The sequence below is a fragment of the Struthio camelus genome, chromosome 16 (genome assembly GCF_040807025.1).
Source record: "Struthio camelus isolate bStrCam1 chromosome 16, bStrCam1.hap1, whole genome shotgun sequence".
Taxonomy (NCBI): Eukaryota; Metazoa; Chordata; class Aves; order Struthioniformes; family Struthionidae; genus Struthio; species Struthio camelus.
In genome coordinates, this window is record NC_090957.1 from 17,513,182 (window position 1) to 17,528,842 (window position 15,661).

The 15,661-nt window shown below is 51.9% G+C and overlaps 2 protein-coding genes across 3 annotated transcripts in view; one reads left to right on the forward strand and one right to left on the reverse strand.

The window, feature by feature from the left end:
- The window catches only part of ADORA2B (adenosine A2b receptor), an 18,613-nt gene continuing 2,952 nt past the window's right edge, over nt 1–15,661 (forward strand). Inside the window, exon 1 of the mRNA XM_009672980.2 lies at nt 1–499. Coding sequence (XP_009671275.1) covers nt 135–499 — 365 coding nt within the window. The 5' untranslated portion in view covers nt 1–134. The remainder of the gene's footprint in view (nt 500–15,661) is intronic.
- ZSWIM7 (zinc finger SWIM-type containing 7) overlaps nt 13,566–15,661 on the reverse strand; it is a 21,709-nt gene continuing 19,613 nt past the window's right edge. Inside the window, exon 7 of one of the 2 annotated variants that reach the window (XR_011134953.1) lies at nt 13,566–14,439. The gene's annotated coding sequence lies outside the window, so the exon portion shown is untranslated. The remainder of the gene's footprint in view (nt 14,440–15,661) is intronic. The other variant, XR_011134954.1, reaches the window with a different exon arrangement.

The window sequence follows — 15,661 nt, forward strand, 5'->3', positions numbered from 1 at the left end:
GCGCCCCTCCGGCCCCCGACGGCCGGCGGGGAGGCGGCGGGGAGCCCGGACATGGGTGTTCCTCTCCGGGAAGCGCTGCCCCGTGGCCTGTTGATACCTGTGGACAGGCGCCCTTTGGAAAGTACCTTTTTCTCATGAACAGCTCTAGCTCCTTGCCCTGGGCGCTCGCCATGGACACTATGAAAACCACCTATATTGTGCTGGAACTGATCATCGCCGTGCTGTCTATTGCTGGTAACGTCCTGGTGTGCTGGGCTGTGGCCATCAACAGCACCTTGAAGAATGCAACCAACTATTTCCTGGTGTCCCTGGCAGTGGCCGATATTGCCGTGGGTTTGTTGGCCATCCCTTTTGCCATCACCATCAGCATCGGCTTCCAGGTGGATTTTCACAGCTGCCTCTTCTTCGCCTGCTTCGTGCTGGTGCTGACCCAAAGCTCCATTTTCAGCTTGCTGGCAGTGGCCATCGACAGGTACCTGGCTATTAAGATCCCGCTGAGGTAAGAGCACGGTGTGCATGGAAGTAGCCCATTCCCTGATTGCCAAGGCTGTGGCTTTCCTTGCCTTAGCACACAGGAATTCTAGTCCCCCGTGTTACCATAAGAGGTTGCTCACAAGTGATGATAATGAAAATGTCAGAGATTTTTGCAGTCGCTCGCTGCAGGACTGGGACCAGGTTTTCAGTCTCCAGTCACTCACTTCAAAGTATACTTGGGAGTTCAATTTCTTGAGGATATTTGTCTTGGGAGGGTCAGTGACTTCCTGGGGGGCTACCCAATGATGCGGTAGTGAGCTAAGGATAATTCTAGCCAATCTGTGTAGGTATTTTTACAGCCCCCGTTATTGTGGTATCTGGGCGTCTCCCAGGTAATTAAATACAAAAGCAACCACTTTTTCTTCCTACTTCCCACCCTATTAAAGAAGTAATTTTGCAGGCTATTCCTTAAGTGTTCTTGTCTCTTAGTGAGCAATACTTTTAGAAAAGCTGAGAGTCAACTTAAATGGGTCTTTATATGATATTGTATATACTTCACATTTTCAACATGATCCAGGGTCTAAACAGGCTATCTGTCAGTGCTTAAAGGAAATACAAGGAACAGAATGAAAGTGCAAGATGATGCATTTACAAACGCTGAAAGTGTATTCCTATGCTTGCGTAGGTGCCTTTTCCTTCTCAGCTCTTACCACGAGTAAATGTTTAAATCAAGGCGTCAGCTCTGTACGTACACTGGGAAAGAGGGAGATGGAAGAAGAAAGGATTCCCACCTCAGTTTCCAAAAATTTACAGTTAAGATTTTTATATAAGCCCAGTATCAAAGACATAAGTTGATTTCCTTCTAATTCATGGGACGTTGCAATATACAGGGCAAAATGTTCTAAATATTTTTTACAGGCACTTTAACAGTGAGTTGCTGCAGCAGCTTCCTTAAGCTGAAGTGCACCAAAACTCTGGCTTTTGGGTTACGGCGACCCAAATCTATTAGTCCCATTCACGTGTCTCTTGTCCCTCCCCAAGAATAGGTCATTGGAGCCCCACTGGGGAGCCCAGAACTGCTCACAGGACTGGTCAGAAGTGGAGTCTGTGGGGAAACAGGGCAGATTCGCGGTAGAGACCTCAGGTGAACTGCATAAGCTGCAGCTTTCCTACATTGTGCTCATCTCTGGCATCTCCCTTACAGGAGTGATGAATTCACCCTAACATTACCTAAAAAAAAAACAAAAACAAAAACAAAAACCCCTTAACCCTATTCTGGTACCTTGCGTTGGGCAGCCCCCATGCGTTATGCAAATATTAATTAGTCATCAGGCAGATGATAAAAAGTGGTAATGGAAATGCATGTATTACTGAGTGGCTGCATGTGTCATCGGCGCATGGAGCATGGAAATTCCGCGGTGCGGAGAGCAACCGAGAGCAGCTCTGCAGCCCGAGTGCTCACAGGAAGGAGGCAGCCAGGAGAGAGGAGTTCAGATTGCTGCCAGCATCTCTGACTCTGGCTGCTCACTTCCAGCTACTGGGGCTGGACTCAGAAACACACATTAGCTCCAGATACCGTTTTGGTGACTATTCCATCAGTTTGGGGCTTTCCTGGAACGGGGTCTAACAGCACAGCAGCAGCTATGAAGCAGTCTGAATTTTTTAAGTTTCAGTTTAATCACCCCACCCATCACAAGCAAGATGTTCAAGCGTGGGCTGTTAATTATAACTCTCTTCCTTTGTACCATGAATGCTTTTTGCAGTGCTTGGCTGAGGAAGTTGAACTTTTGTGAGTTCAGTTTCTACTCTAGTGGAATCCGCGATGAGAGTAGCAGAGCAGATGTGCTTTGTGGGGGGATCGTTTATATGTGTGCAAAAGGGAAGTGGTTTTGACAACCAACAAAAAAGAAAGTATTTCCTCTGCTATTTTTTTTTTTCTTCACACTCCTGGTTTCCAGCAAGTTTGCTAGACTTTAGGCCAGTTTATGCACCTGTGTGGGATGAAATCCCAGAACATGTCTGCCTTCCTTCAGGGTGCTTTCGCCGCATTGTTTTTTCACCCCATCTTAGGCTAGCTCTTTTATTCCATGTGCACGGACGTCTCTAGTCCTGTGCCCGCTTCCTAGCTGGACACATTCATCCCCCTCAACTGTAAAATGAGATCCAGGAGTCCAATCCTGGTCTGGTCTGAAGTGTGAAGTTTGGATTGAACTTTGTCTTGGCTTTAAGGCTCGTTTCAGTGCTCTCAGAGGTAAGCTAGTAAGTAAAAGCACTTTAAAAGGCTAGTGGGTTACTAGCTGCTAGGATGGTAGGGCAATGGACAAGTCATTGCTTCAGGAGATTTAGGGACTGGTACTGAAAGACTTGGTATTTGTACACCCAACATCAAAAGGGAATAGGGAAGGTGGGGAGGATGTTATAAAACTATGCTGGCAAAACACTTGTCCACCGCACTAGAGATTTCCAACCAAAGTTTAGTTAGAGTTATCTCGTGAACGGCATTATCCCTCAGATGCCCGCAGGCTGCGGCCTGGGGCGAGGCGGGAGGAACTTGTCCAACAACCTGTTCTCGGTCGATGCATGCCCTATTTCTGGAAGGAGACCTGAGCTGTGGAAAGGGAAAGCTGGTGATCTGTTTGCAGGAATGACAATTTTTAGAAAAAGTTTCTTTATCACTAAAACACTGGAGACCAGTGAAGAAATTGGTAACAGGCCATGAAGTATTCAACCTTTAAGAAAGTGGTCTATGCCCAGCCCACAACCCGATCTGTCTAGCAGTCACAGTAAACAACATCAGTGTCCCAGAGCAGACAAGTGTCCCTGTCACACATGTCCACCACCAGCTCCTGGTGGAAACCTGGGTGGGGAGGCTGAGAACTGAGCATGCCATAGGGACCGGGCGATTTAAACACATCCAGAGGCTGGGCAGGCTTGCAGACCAGGGGGCAGAGGGGCCGTGCAGAAGTTTACATTAGAGCCTGGATAGTAATGGATTTTTCAGTTCTGTGGCTGAACCAAAAAATCCCACGGGAGCAGAGGAAAATTGTTTCAGTCAAACTGAAACAGCAATGTTTGGAGGTTTTAGTGAAACCAACTGATACAGCTCAACCTGGCAGACTTTGTTTGTGTGTTGCTTAACCCTTCAAATGTCGCTATGCTGCTTTTTAAAATGGAGGCATCCTATCTGGAAAGGAACTACAAAATTCTCAAGTAGAAAATTTAAAAAATATATATATTATGAACTGTTAAAATGACATTTGAGAATCCTTCCTCTTTTGGCTATAAATATTTTCTGGATTTGACCTGAAGTCATGAATACTTTATGTCCCTTGAAACTGATTTTTTGTTTGTTTTTGTCAATTTTACTATTTGTCAAGAACCTCCCCCCTGCCCGCCCCACTGCCCAGTTCCAGCTTGTGCAGCTGCTGCTCTGAGCCCTTTCCTGCATCCTTTTTCTCCTGGCCCTCGCACCAGGACACAGCTTTTTCCTCTCAAATGTGTCCTGACCCTACCTCGCTTTCTACGCTCCACCCGGAGCCCAGTGCTTCTGGCTGGGCCGGTGCCACAACCCGTGTGTGCCTGTTTCTGTGCTGTTCCAGGTGCACAGCGTTGTCTCCGCTCTCGTCTGCCAGCCTGATCCCCTCCTCTGAACGCTCTCCTTCCCACAGGACTTGCTCTGCATGCAGTACCAAAGCCAGGCAATTTAGCACCTTTCTGCAGCAGTAATCCGGCAGAGTGTCTAGCACGCAAGTGGTGCTAGGCTTTTGCTTTATAGCTTTCTCCAGAGGTGGATTTCACCCCTCAGCCCCATAACAGTGAGCCAAAGAAGCTTTGTAGGTGTAATAAAATTTTTCCCTTTTATTTGCATTACCAACATCCTTTGGTATGGCTAGTACTTGTAGGTAAGGATAGAAGCCTGGAATGAATGTGTTAGGACTTAGGGAAAGGCAGAAAAGTATCTGTGCTTAGAGAACAGAGGAGAATGAAACACCTTGTCCAACATCATTACACTATGTCCTCCTCTTGTAGGACAGTGACTGCTCTACTTCCACTGCCTACCTGGCAAACACCCCAGCTGAGGTGTGTGGAGAGAAATTAGCCCAAGCTCCCTGCAGGGCATGATCTGAGCTGATCTGGTGATTGTTCTTTCTTCCTGGATTTAGTTCTCTCCAGTCTTCAATTTTATCCCTAGCAGAAGTGCAGGACTGGTGTTCCTGGCTACCCTTGTGTCAGGAACTGGAGCAAGGTCTCTATGACCATGCCCTCTCCCTTTCTGCTCACCGTCCTGTAGCCAGGAGATCCACAGTTGAATCACTGTGATCTAATGATGTTGCAAGGCGCTGTTCTCTGCTTCTTGTGCTGCTGATCTCCCAGATGAGCTGCTCTTCCTCTTATCTTTGACCTGATGAAGATAACGATCCAGCTCTTTTCTGCTCTCTGCATGGGGGTATTTCTCCAGGCCCTAGATTATTGTTGCTCTTATCTGACCGTTTTAGCTGTGCAGTGTCCTTTCTTGAGATGGGCTGGCGGACGCTCTGTTGCTGCGTTCCCGTGCTGTGCCCCTGCTGCAGGAGGGGGCTCCCTGTTTGTTCCTCAGCAAAGAATTGTTCCTGAATTCCTCTCAAGTCAAAGTTTGTTCCTCAGCAAAGCAAATCGTTGGGTATTTATGAAAGGAGGAAGAGCTGGAGCCACCGGGGAGAGAAATTTCTCTTCAGAGCCTTGGTCGTCCTCTGCCATCTTTTACGTTGCAGCTAGGCCTCAATGACAGGTGGAGAATTGCAACCTCTCTTCTTGTTTTGCCCTTGCTTCATTTCCTTTCTGAAGGGAAATCTTTGCATTACGCTTTGTCTGAACTCGTAAGTGTGCTCTGCTGTTAATGTGTGGCTAACACGCGTGGTGCCTGATGCTGAGCCCACAAGCAGCATAGTAGACAAATTTTTTCCAGAACAGGTAGGCACTAGCAACCCAGTGCACCAAGCGGCTGTGGCCAGCCAAGTTCCCATCAGCGTGTCAGCTTAACGCGCAGCAAAGCTGGCAACTGCGCTCGAGTCCTGTGGGCAGGAGGGTTGCAACGTTTGCTTAAGCAACGAAGCTGTCAGGTCTTTAAGGAAGTTTGTGTCAGTTGAGTTTGACTCAGGCAAATGCAGGAGGGCTTGGTGCTGGAGTCGGTGCTGCTGGAGCAGGGCGCAGCCCCACTTGCCTGCTCATGGGCCTCACAGAGTTGCCCATCACTCTGGGTACCTCCGCAGGCTTCAGGTACAGCCATCTCTGGACACAGACGCATGGTAACAAAAGCTGTAATAATTGCATGTGCCCTCGCGGTGATAAACTGGAGGGGAAAACAGCAGCTAGTTTTAGTTTTGAGCAGCCTGATTTCTTAAAGATGCGTATTCCAAAGCTTTATGCTTTTTCCGCCATCTCAAGAGCCCATTTCCCTTGATGCCCTTTCTGGCAAAGGGCAAGTGTGTCCTGTCTGGTACATCAGTACCGACTGCCCAGCAGCTGTGCAAACAGGAAGAGAAACACCTTGTTGGAAAAGCAACGTGCTGAAATTGTTCCCTTGGGCACTAATTTGCTACCAGTTTTCCAAACCCTCAGGAAGTCGTCTTTGAGACCTTTGCCCCTACGTCAAATCTCAAAGATGCTGGCCAGGAGGGAGCAGCGCTCTTAGGCTGCGTGCTGTTGTCTAGTGTCGTTTCCAGGCTAACACTTGAGGGCGCAGACTCTGGGCTGAGCCAGAACCCAAGGGTTGGACTCGGCAGATTTTTTTCAGTTTTGGTCAATTCTGTCTATAAAAAAAAAAAAGTAGGTTAATTTTGAAGTGAAAAAAGGCAGATTTTAAATCTAACAATTTTGCTTCAGAAGTAAGACCTTTTGATCTCTCTGCAACAAAACTCTTAGATGCTGATCAGGTTTTTTTAGTTAAAAAATTTTTCTTTGTTAATTAATAGGCTTGTTCTTGTTTTTTATTAATTTGCTGTTTGTCCTGGTGATGAGCACCATGGTGATGAGTCGTTTCGGACTGTTCTGCCCTGCCTTGGCTCCGCTGGGCGGTCACTATGCAGAGGGTGTTGAGGCTGCTCTTATGTTATAGACAGCTCGGGTCAGCAGGATGCCAAGATTTAGTAGCACCAGCTGTTCCTACAGATGTGTCAGTCCTCCCTCCGTCCCATCTGCTCGCACGGCTTTGTGAAGTCAGACGACAGGCTCAGGGAGTTTGTACATGCTGAAGAGCGGATTACCTTCCTAATCTGACTGATGACATCAGGCCTGGGCACGAGCCACGAATGACCTGCAGATACCTCAGCGCCTGTGTCCTTGGCCCTGTGGCAGACCTCCGCTCCTGCCTGTGGGCAGGAAGGTCCGGAGAAGCCGTGCCGGGTGGGCACAGGCTTGGCGCCGGCACAGCAGGCGGTTGCTGAGCACCACCAGCGGCGGCGGTGGCGCGAGCTGCTGGGCCCACCGGCCCCGGCTCGGCGAGGGACGGAGCGCAGGCCCGGCAGGAGCAGCCGTGCAGGCAGACCAGAGCACGTCGGTGCGACCTCCTCCGCTCCTGTCTGCGGTAATTACATTTATCTGCAATGCAGCGTGCTCTGTGCAGCCCAGCCGGGTGCACAGCCGTGCACGCGGGCTGCAGCTCTGCTACTCCCTTCCCCGCGCGTCAGCACACGCGGTCCCTCGCGCCGGCATTCACAGCAGCCCTGCAGAGCGGGCTGCAGTCTGTCCTCTCTCCCAAACAGCGGCGCCGGGCTCCCCAGGTGTGCAAGGGGAGGTGTTGGCCGCCTCCTCCGTCCCCCGTGCTCAGGCCTGTCGGGCGCTCGTATTTGCCGGCAGGCTGGGGCAGGGCGAGGCGTGCGGGTGGCCAGCTGGTTCGAACCCTGCTGCCTGTGGGCAGCAGGCGAGGACGGGTTGCTCGAGCTGCCGGAGCACGCCGGCACGAGACGTGGGCTGTGAGTGGTGCTGGGCTTGGTGCTGACCGCACAGGATCCACCAGCCCTTTCGAACACGAGCCAGGGCTCCGTAGGGAAAGCAGATGAGGAGGAACTTGCTGGGGCTGGTAGGTGAAGAGGGCAGCGGTTTGGGGCCTTTTGGAAGGGCTTCAGGGCCTGTTTCATTACAGACCGAGTGACCCAGCGGCGATCTTTGCCCTCCGCAGCCATAGCTGTTACCTGGGTGCGTAGGGCACAGCGAGGCTGCAGGCGGGGAGTGCCGCTGCTCTGAACGGGCCCACGCTGGAGCAGCTCGCTGTGAAGCGTCGGTCCTACCTCATTTTCCTGGGCTCCTTTAGCTCGGGCACCCAAGAGCTGCCCTGTTGTTGCCCTTCTGAGGTCTGGTGGCTGCTGGGAGCTTTGGAATGAAAAAAATTCCCAGCCCCAGCGGCAGGCGCCGCTGCGGCAGACGCTGTTGGTCTTCCAAGTCCTGGAGGGAGGGTGGCGCCCGAGGAGGAGCTCTTGGCCCTGCGGTCTTGGGCAGGGTGAACCAGGTTTTATGCTCGGGGGCTAAGAAACGCTGTGTGGCAGATTAAAGGAGGGCAGGTATTGCCGTACGCCTGCCTGCACAGAGGCATCTCGAGGCAGCTGCTTGTGTTTTAATGTCTCCACATGTTGGAGCATAAGAGCCAGAGCACCAAGCTGTGATCTCATTTCCTTCCTGCGTGGCATTGCGCACCGCCGGCAGCCCCCAAAGCGTCAGGGTCAGTCACAGGCGCGCGGGGATGCCCGGAGGTACGCGGAAAGCCACAAGCTGCCCTGCACCCTGGTTGTGCCTCGTGTGTCTTAGTTCAGTTTTTCCATTGCATCCTGATTCTGCTGAAGGGCGTCAGGGTAGACGCTGGCGTGAGCGCGCTGGGGCCAGCTTCGACGGACGGCAGGCGGGGGAGCAAGCGCAAGCGCCGACTGCGGCTTGCTGTGAAGGTGTGCTGGTGAGAAAACTGTTCACACCGCAGGTGCTCTCAGTGACTGTGTTCAAGAAGCGTACAGCTGTGCTGCCCTCCCCGCTTCCTATGTCAAACCAGTCTGAATTTGAGCATGCCTCGATACGCCAATCACCCAAGTACAGGCAGTGCTGCAGGGTGCTTTGGGCTGCATCTGCAGCCTCCTGCATTTCTCCCTTCCACATTTCCAGTCCCGCAAACCCCGATGCCCTTCACGCTCCAGCAGCTGTAACTCTGGAGACTCGTGTATTAGCCAGTGCTGGGACTCGGGTCAGGGAGTTCACAGCCATCCTTGCTCTTTGCTTGGTTTACGTGTCCCGGGGGGAGACCAACAGCCCTGCAGTTACTTTCTTGTTGGTTTATGGAAACCAGGAAATCTCATTTTGGTGCTCTGCCGCAGCCGTCTCTGTGAACCTGTGCTGCCGGGCTGTCTTGGGGCGCAGGCCTGAGCAGCCACAGGCTGATCTCCAGCGCTTTGCTTGTCTTCCTCAAATTGGACGTGCCGTTGAACACAGCAGCCTTTCCTCTGCTCTGAATGAGTGCCGCGCCGAAAGCGGCAGCTCGCCTTCCCACCTGTGCCGAGCAGCGCCGGGGCCTGTGCGCGAGGCCGGCGCTGGGAGCAGATCGCGCCGGGTGCTGAGCCGGCCGCCGGAGCCAGGAGCTGTAGAGGGCAGCCTTCGCCTCTGAGCTGCTCTGCCTGAACCCCTGCGAAGCAGTTCACAGGCAGGATAAACACAGGGATATGACTGGCTTTCTAAGAGTGTTTTCAGGCAGTAGGCGGTAGGTCTTCCACGCACTCAGCCTGCCGTGCTGGATTGGAGGTGGCCTGTATCAGGTAGGCTGGGGCATCCCTGCAGGAGTGCTCCTGGCGCCCGGGAGCAGGGCACACGCCTCTCCAGGCACCCAGCAGACAGCTCACCCCGGTAGGCGTCATCAGGCTTGAGCGTGAAACGCAAGCGGGTTTTGTCCTGGGAAGAATAATCTGCAGTCTTCATAACTGGGGAGCGGTTAACTTGGGGCTGCAAATGGATTTGCCCCTGACTGGCAGACACCCCTCCTTCCCCCCTTTCTCTGGGGGCAGCACATGGCCGATAACCACCTGAGGGCTCCTCTTTGGCTGGAGCCGGTTCGCCCTGGTTTGCGTGTGGCTGTCAGTGCCTTTCTCGCTCGCTCTCATCAGGCTGCTTCGCCGTGTCCCTGCTCCAGGCAGCCCTGCGTCCAAGAGAGCAAACAGCTTGGCCAAGGGAGGTCCCACTTCATCCCGAGCGGTTGCTTTGGTTACACTTCCATGGGTTAAGTTAGCGAAGGGCCAGCCGCTGCGCCCTGTCTTCCCCCGTGCGGGTTTGCGGGAACGTCGCTCCCCGGGCTTCGGGGCAGGGGCTGAGAGAGCCCCAGCCCTGGACAACCTCCGACTGCCCCCAGGGCTGGTCTTTGTCGCTTATTCCTTCAGAAACGTCCAGCTTTTGTTTTTTTCAGACTAAGGCCAAGCCATAACATACAGGCAGAAAGCCTGGACAACACTTAAAACCTTCCAGTCTTTAAATGCCTTTTAGTGGTCCTGAAAATCTGAAAAAAGTAGTATTGCAAGGTGTGACCTCGGTGGTCACCTGCCTCAAGCAGGAATGGAAACAGCAGCAGCGGGAGACGAGCAGCCGGTTGGTTCTTCTCTCGGCAAGGTGGGCGCCAAGGCAAGGCTGCGTCCGCCAAGCTCCGAGGCTCAAAGGTCAGAACAGCCCCCACATCTGAGCCTCCTTTTAAATACAGCGCTTGACCGGCAGCCTCCAGCCTGGCTCTGTGTTGCGAAGGCCGGCCGGGTGTTCTCGTTTACATGTCATTACCCTGAGTTGCACAACAGCAGCCAGCGCTGTGCCGTGGTTGCCTGCGGGTGTGTGCTCTTGGCGCTGGCTCTGCCAGCTGGGAAGGGCTGTTGCCATGCGAGCGCTCGGCTCTTCCCATTCAGCATCTCTTGACAGCTACTAACCTGATGGCAGCGAGCCAGGGTCTTCCTGCATGTTGCTCAGGACTGTCCCCCAGCCCCTGGCCGGCGGGTGAGAAGAGGCTGAGCTGCGGTTGGGTCTTGGGTTTCAGTGAGAGCGCCGAGCGGTGGGAGGGCTGCTCCCGGCAGCCAGGACCGGCTGGTGCCGCGAGGCTTCCTGCCCCTCGGCGCGGCCCGGGCTGGCTGCGGGCGCGTGCCCGCCTGAGCGCTGGGGCTGGCGCGGTCGCTGCAGCCCCCAGTGGCCTGCCCCCCCGCAGGAAGGACAGGAAGGCCAGGAGCGCGAGCGGGGGACGCTGCGGCTTTCCCATGTGTACAATAGGGACAGATGCAGAGAGGAAGTGATTTGTCTACAACTGGATATGGAGAAACCCAGATGTCCTGCTTCCTTAGCTGATATTGTAACCACTAATCAGATTTATCTCTCTCACCACCAACTCCTTCCTGGTAAAGTAGCACAGCTTTTTTTGTTTTTTTTTTTTCCCCTCCAAGGTGTAATTTATGATTCATTTAAAATGTCCTGCCAGGAGATTTCAGCTGATATGTGATCTCCTTTCCATGACTGTGCATGGAGCAAACAGCAGCAGCAGTACTTATTTCATGCTGTTATACAGCAAAAAAAAAAAAAAAAAAAAAAGAGCAAGATGCAAAGTACAGCTGCAAGTAGATGACAAAGATACAATGCTTGGCAGCCAAACTGCTCTCTCCCCTCATGAATAGAGGTATCTGTGTATTTTCCTTCACACTTAAAATAATGGAAACATATAAATCACTGCTTGTGATTTATTTTGTCACTGCTTGTTTGTACCAGAGCACCTGCACAGTTTGCATTCTGCAAACTCTCCATCTGCTCACCTCCCTGCGTCCGGCAGGCTGGGCATGGGGCGAAGCGGGGAGACGAAACAGGGAGACCAGGAACCCCCAACGCCTGCTCTGCAGCTTTGTGCACCCAAAGCGCAGCGGACCCAAGCTGGTTGCAGCAGCCCTTGCGCAGCTATCATGTCCGTGGCTCTGCACTGATCCCATCTAACATGACAGTCTTACTGCAACACAAGAGACCTGTGAGTTTAAGGACAGAAATTGCTCATCAAAAACTGCTTCTATGCTGGGGAGTGGCAGCAGGGAGAACCGGCACAAACTTCCTGTGCAGAGCAGTACAGCATCGTCACGTCAGGCAGGAGTACAGCTACAGTATTGCTGCTGCTAAACTGCAGCTTTGCTGATACACCCGTACTAACATCTAACCTGCACTGCTGTGCCAGCAAAGGGGGCTAGCATAGAGTGACATTGACCACCAAACGTGTGCAGGATTAGAGCCTACACGTTACCTGATCCAAAGCACCTCCCTACGCAATCCCGGAGGCTCTGAAGATGTGAGGACAAGGGTTGGGACCCTCCTGGTTCTTCCTAGTGATGGCTGCAGAGTGCAGAGAGGTCCCTGTTCCAGTGCACCCGGTTTCGCGGGCCCGGGAGGCACTGACATCATTAAATGAGAATGTGCTGATGGAAAAGTCAATGCTGGCACTTAGGCATTGAGTTACATAAGCAAAACACAGGGGAAGCATTCAAACACTTGACGTCTCTGTGGGGCTTTCACAAACGCAACTTCACAGCCCTGCAGCCTTTTGAGGGCTGCTGGCGAGATGAAGGCCTGGCGGAAGCGGCAGGATTGCTCATAACATCTCCTTGTTGCTAGAAGCTGCATCTCAGACAGCCGCAGGAATTTTACTCAGGCCCCCAGTGAGGCTGGAGGATGGCATGAATGCCTGGGCAGATGGAGCTCCTATTTCAGGACATGTGAAGGACCCAGCGGATTTGCCAGATACCAGCTGCAGTTCTTAAGAACATGTTGGAGATGCAGTAGCTCATCTATGTGATTTCCCACAGTAGCAGACGAGGAAGGAAAGGACTGGGAACAGGGCTGCCATAGTGAGCAAAGGCATTGCAATAGGTGAGGTTGTGCCACCCTGCAAGAGTGCTAGCCAACGCTCTGCCTTTGTCACCTCTCTGTCAAGGCCTGCGTGTTTGAACGCTGCCCAGCACAAGGGGCCTGCAGCACAACGGAGGCTCCCGCAGCACTGATGAGCACGTGGGGGTAAGTGCTGATGCCATTCCTGAGCTTGAGGCTCACCCCTTTCTTTAGCAACACATCTCAGATGCCCAGTAAAACAATTTGCTATTGGCACTGCTCTTTGCTAACCTCAGGTTTATTTGCTCAGTAGCTTATCTACCAAGGCCCAGACAAGCATCATGGTCAGGGCCACCATCCCACTCCTACAAGCACCAGGACAGATAGTGTGTGGCATCACAAACAAGTCCCTTTTGGGACTAAGATTTCCTCCAGGCTGTGGCTGGCTGTGCCTCACAGGTAATAGTCCCACATGCTGAACTACGTCTTGGCTGCTACTCTGCGCGTCTGGCTTGACAGGAGCTCAGAGGCAGCAGCCCCTCTGCTTGGGGGACCTCCGGGGGCCACTGCAGGGTTCGTGGGGAGATGCTAGGTACGTGAGGGACATGACTCAGTTCCTGCCATTCAGGAGCCAAACCCCTCCACCAGAGAGGCTGGGCTGTCTTCAGCCTGGCAACGCGACTTTGTCTGGTCCAGCTGTGCTCAGCAGTGCCTGCTGGGGTGTCTTGGCTTGTGTCCAGCTCTATCAAACAGCAGTGAAAAAGCAATGAGAACAGTTGAAAAAAAAAAAAAAAAGAAAGAGAAGAAAGCAGGCATAGTGCCTGGAGAACGCAGAGCCTTCCAGCACCCTGTGCTAAAGCGTAACACTCTCGTTTTGGCAGTTACCGTGACGCTTTTCCAGAAAAAATGTGGAACTTGACAACACTTCACTGAAAGTGGAGGGGCCCAGGCAACAGGGATGCCTGCTGGGTAAAGGACACTGTCTCGACCCATGGGGATGGTGGTTTTGCTTCCACACCTTGTCCACAGCAGACAGCACTGGATGGGAGCTGAGCTGATTAGCTATTTGATCATGATTACGCCAGTAAAGAGACTGCCTGGCTGTGTAAAAGGAGCTAATGTATCGCCAGGTTATTTAATCTCAATAAATCATTTAAAAATATTCAGCTGTTATTTACATTAAAGAACCTCTTGATGCCTCGAGGCAGAAACATAGAGGAGATTCAATATTTGTTATACATTAATTGGACAGACTTAGGTGAGTAAATTTACTTTAATAGTTTCTTGCCCAATAACGTTATGCCTAAGGGAGTGAAGAGGGGTTTTACTGGAATGTTCAGCGCTGTGAAAATCTGTTGGTTCTTCGCTGTCTGTTTGTGTTTTATAGCGCGTAGAAAAAGACTGAGTCTCAGTTGCCTCGCAGTCCTGCCTGCTTTGTCGATGGTGATTTAGTGCAGGGGGTTGCTCTGCCGCGTGGCTTGCTGCATCGTGGTGGCTGTTTGAGGGTGTTCCTGCACACTTGCTTGCCAGCAAGCCTCTTAGTACCTTGATCTGATAACAGTTGTGCACGTCTGTCTGTATGTCTAAGCATGTGCTTAACCTCCACTGACTTCAGACCAATACAGGCAGTGGCCCATCAGACAAGTTTATTAAGGTACTAGCAAGGCAATTAGTGAAAAATGTTAGGCCAAACTGTCCTCAATTTCACTTTGGCCTCTTCTGGCCTGTAGCTCAGTGACCAGCTTTTTGCACGGATCCTTTTCTGCGGTCAGAGCAGCTCTCAACAGCCTGTAATCAATCTGAACAGTTGCAGCAAGGAAACATTTAATGACCACGGTGTTATCTGCAGTCCATCCACTACGTGGAGAGTTGTTGGGAGGAATTTGCAATGTGTCCATGCAATGTCACTGAGAAAATAAAGAGCAAATCTAAGGGGTACAGTGCTCACGGTGAATAACTAGCTCCACTTCAGTTAACACCATCTCTTCCCTGAGCCCAAAAGGCCTGCAGCTGTCTCCATTGTTCAGCTCTGGCTCATGCAGACACAGTGTAGCACGTTTTTCCATCTCTTCCTTCTCACAGAGGGGCCTCTGCTTAAACTTGATTCTGGCTGCAGTTCTGTTGCCTGCGCTGGGGAAGAACGAGCAACACTAAAATAAACATGCCACCATTACAGCCAGTGGAAAGTTAAATGACTTCTTAATTGGTTTTGCAAATCTTCAAGCAGAGCCTTTGCAGAAGAGTTCAGGAAAACAGCAAATGGAAAAAGCTGTATCTGGGGCTATATGTTTTCAGCAAGAGACAGCGCTGAATGTCACCTGATGGCAGCAGCACGGTGGATGCTGGATGCAGCACGATGCACTAAGCCATTGCTGCTTTTCAGTACGTTGCCTGTATGCAACCTGCTTTGTTTCAACCAAACAAAACTACCAGCGAGAAAAGCTTTTGATTCTTTTAGTCTCTGTTTCTGAATAATGTTTCCTTTTGCATTTTCCACTCTTATTACAATAGCTTTTGTAATTCATGGCAGAGGCAGCAGATGAGCAATTGATCAACTCGGAGTGAACAGCCCAGGCCAAGGAGCCTGATCCCACGTTTGTGGGCTCTGGTAGCCGCATATTTTCCTCCCACTTGCAGATTTGTAAAAGGTCAGAAGCAGCTCTCGCTACTCCCTACAGCACTGACTAAGATAGGCTGACATTAGGCAGCAGCTTTAGAGACTCGGTCTTTGCCAATTAGGGCTTAAAAAGGGTGGGATTTCTGGGATACTGCCCCAAATCAAATCTTAAGCACCCCACAATGCCAAATCAGGTCAGGCTCCTGAGAACAGGCACTTAATGCAGGGCTGTGAAAACAATGGCCTTGGCCTCACTGTTGCCCCATCTGATAATAATTTCTCACCTTCTGAAGTGGTGAGAGTTAGTGACATCATTAGTAATAATGAGAGAAAAGGGCAGGAAAAAACCCTCAGTGGTTGGACATAACCTTTAAAACAGCTCCCTGCAAAGTGGGTTCACAGTTTAGCAGTAGATGTGGCTGCTGCTTCCTCTGGGTTTGTTTGCAGGCAGCCCACGCAGGGCAGCCCGGCTGTGCCCGGCGGCAGCGCAGCTCTGCAGCCTGCCTCCTGGTGCGGTGTGGTCTGCACACCCACCGCTTACCCTCCTGTCTTTGTAGCTGCGAGGAGGAGATGGACAAACGCACACATGCGCGCCCCCCCCCCCCCCCCCAAGTGTGATTCACATGCACAGCTGCAGTTCTGTGGGAATAAAACCCTCCCCTGCCTCACGGGCCGGAAGAAATTCAGAACAAACGTTCTTCGGAAAGGAGGAGCAGGGTAGCGAAGCCAGAGTAA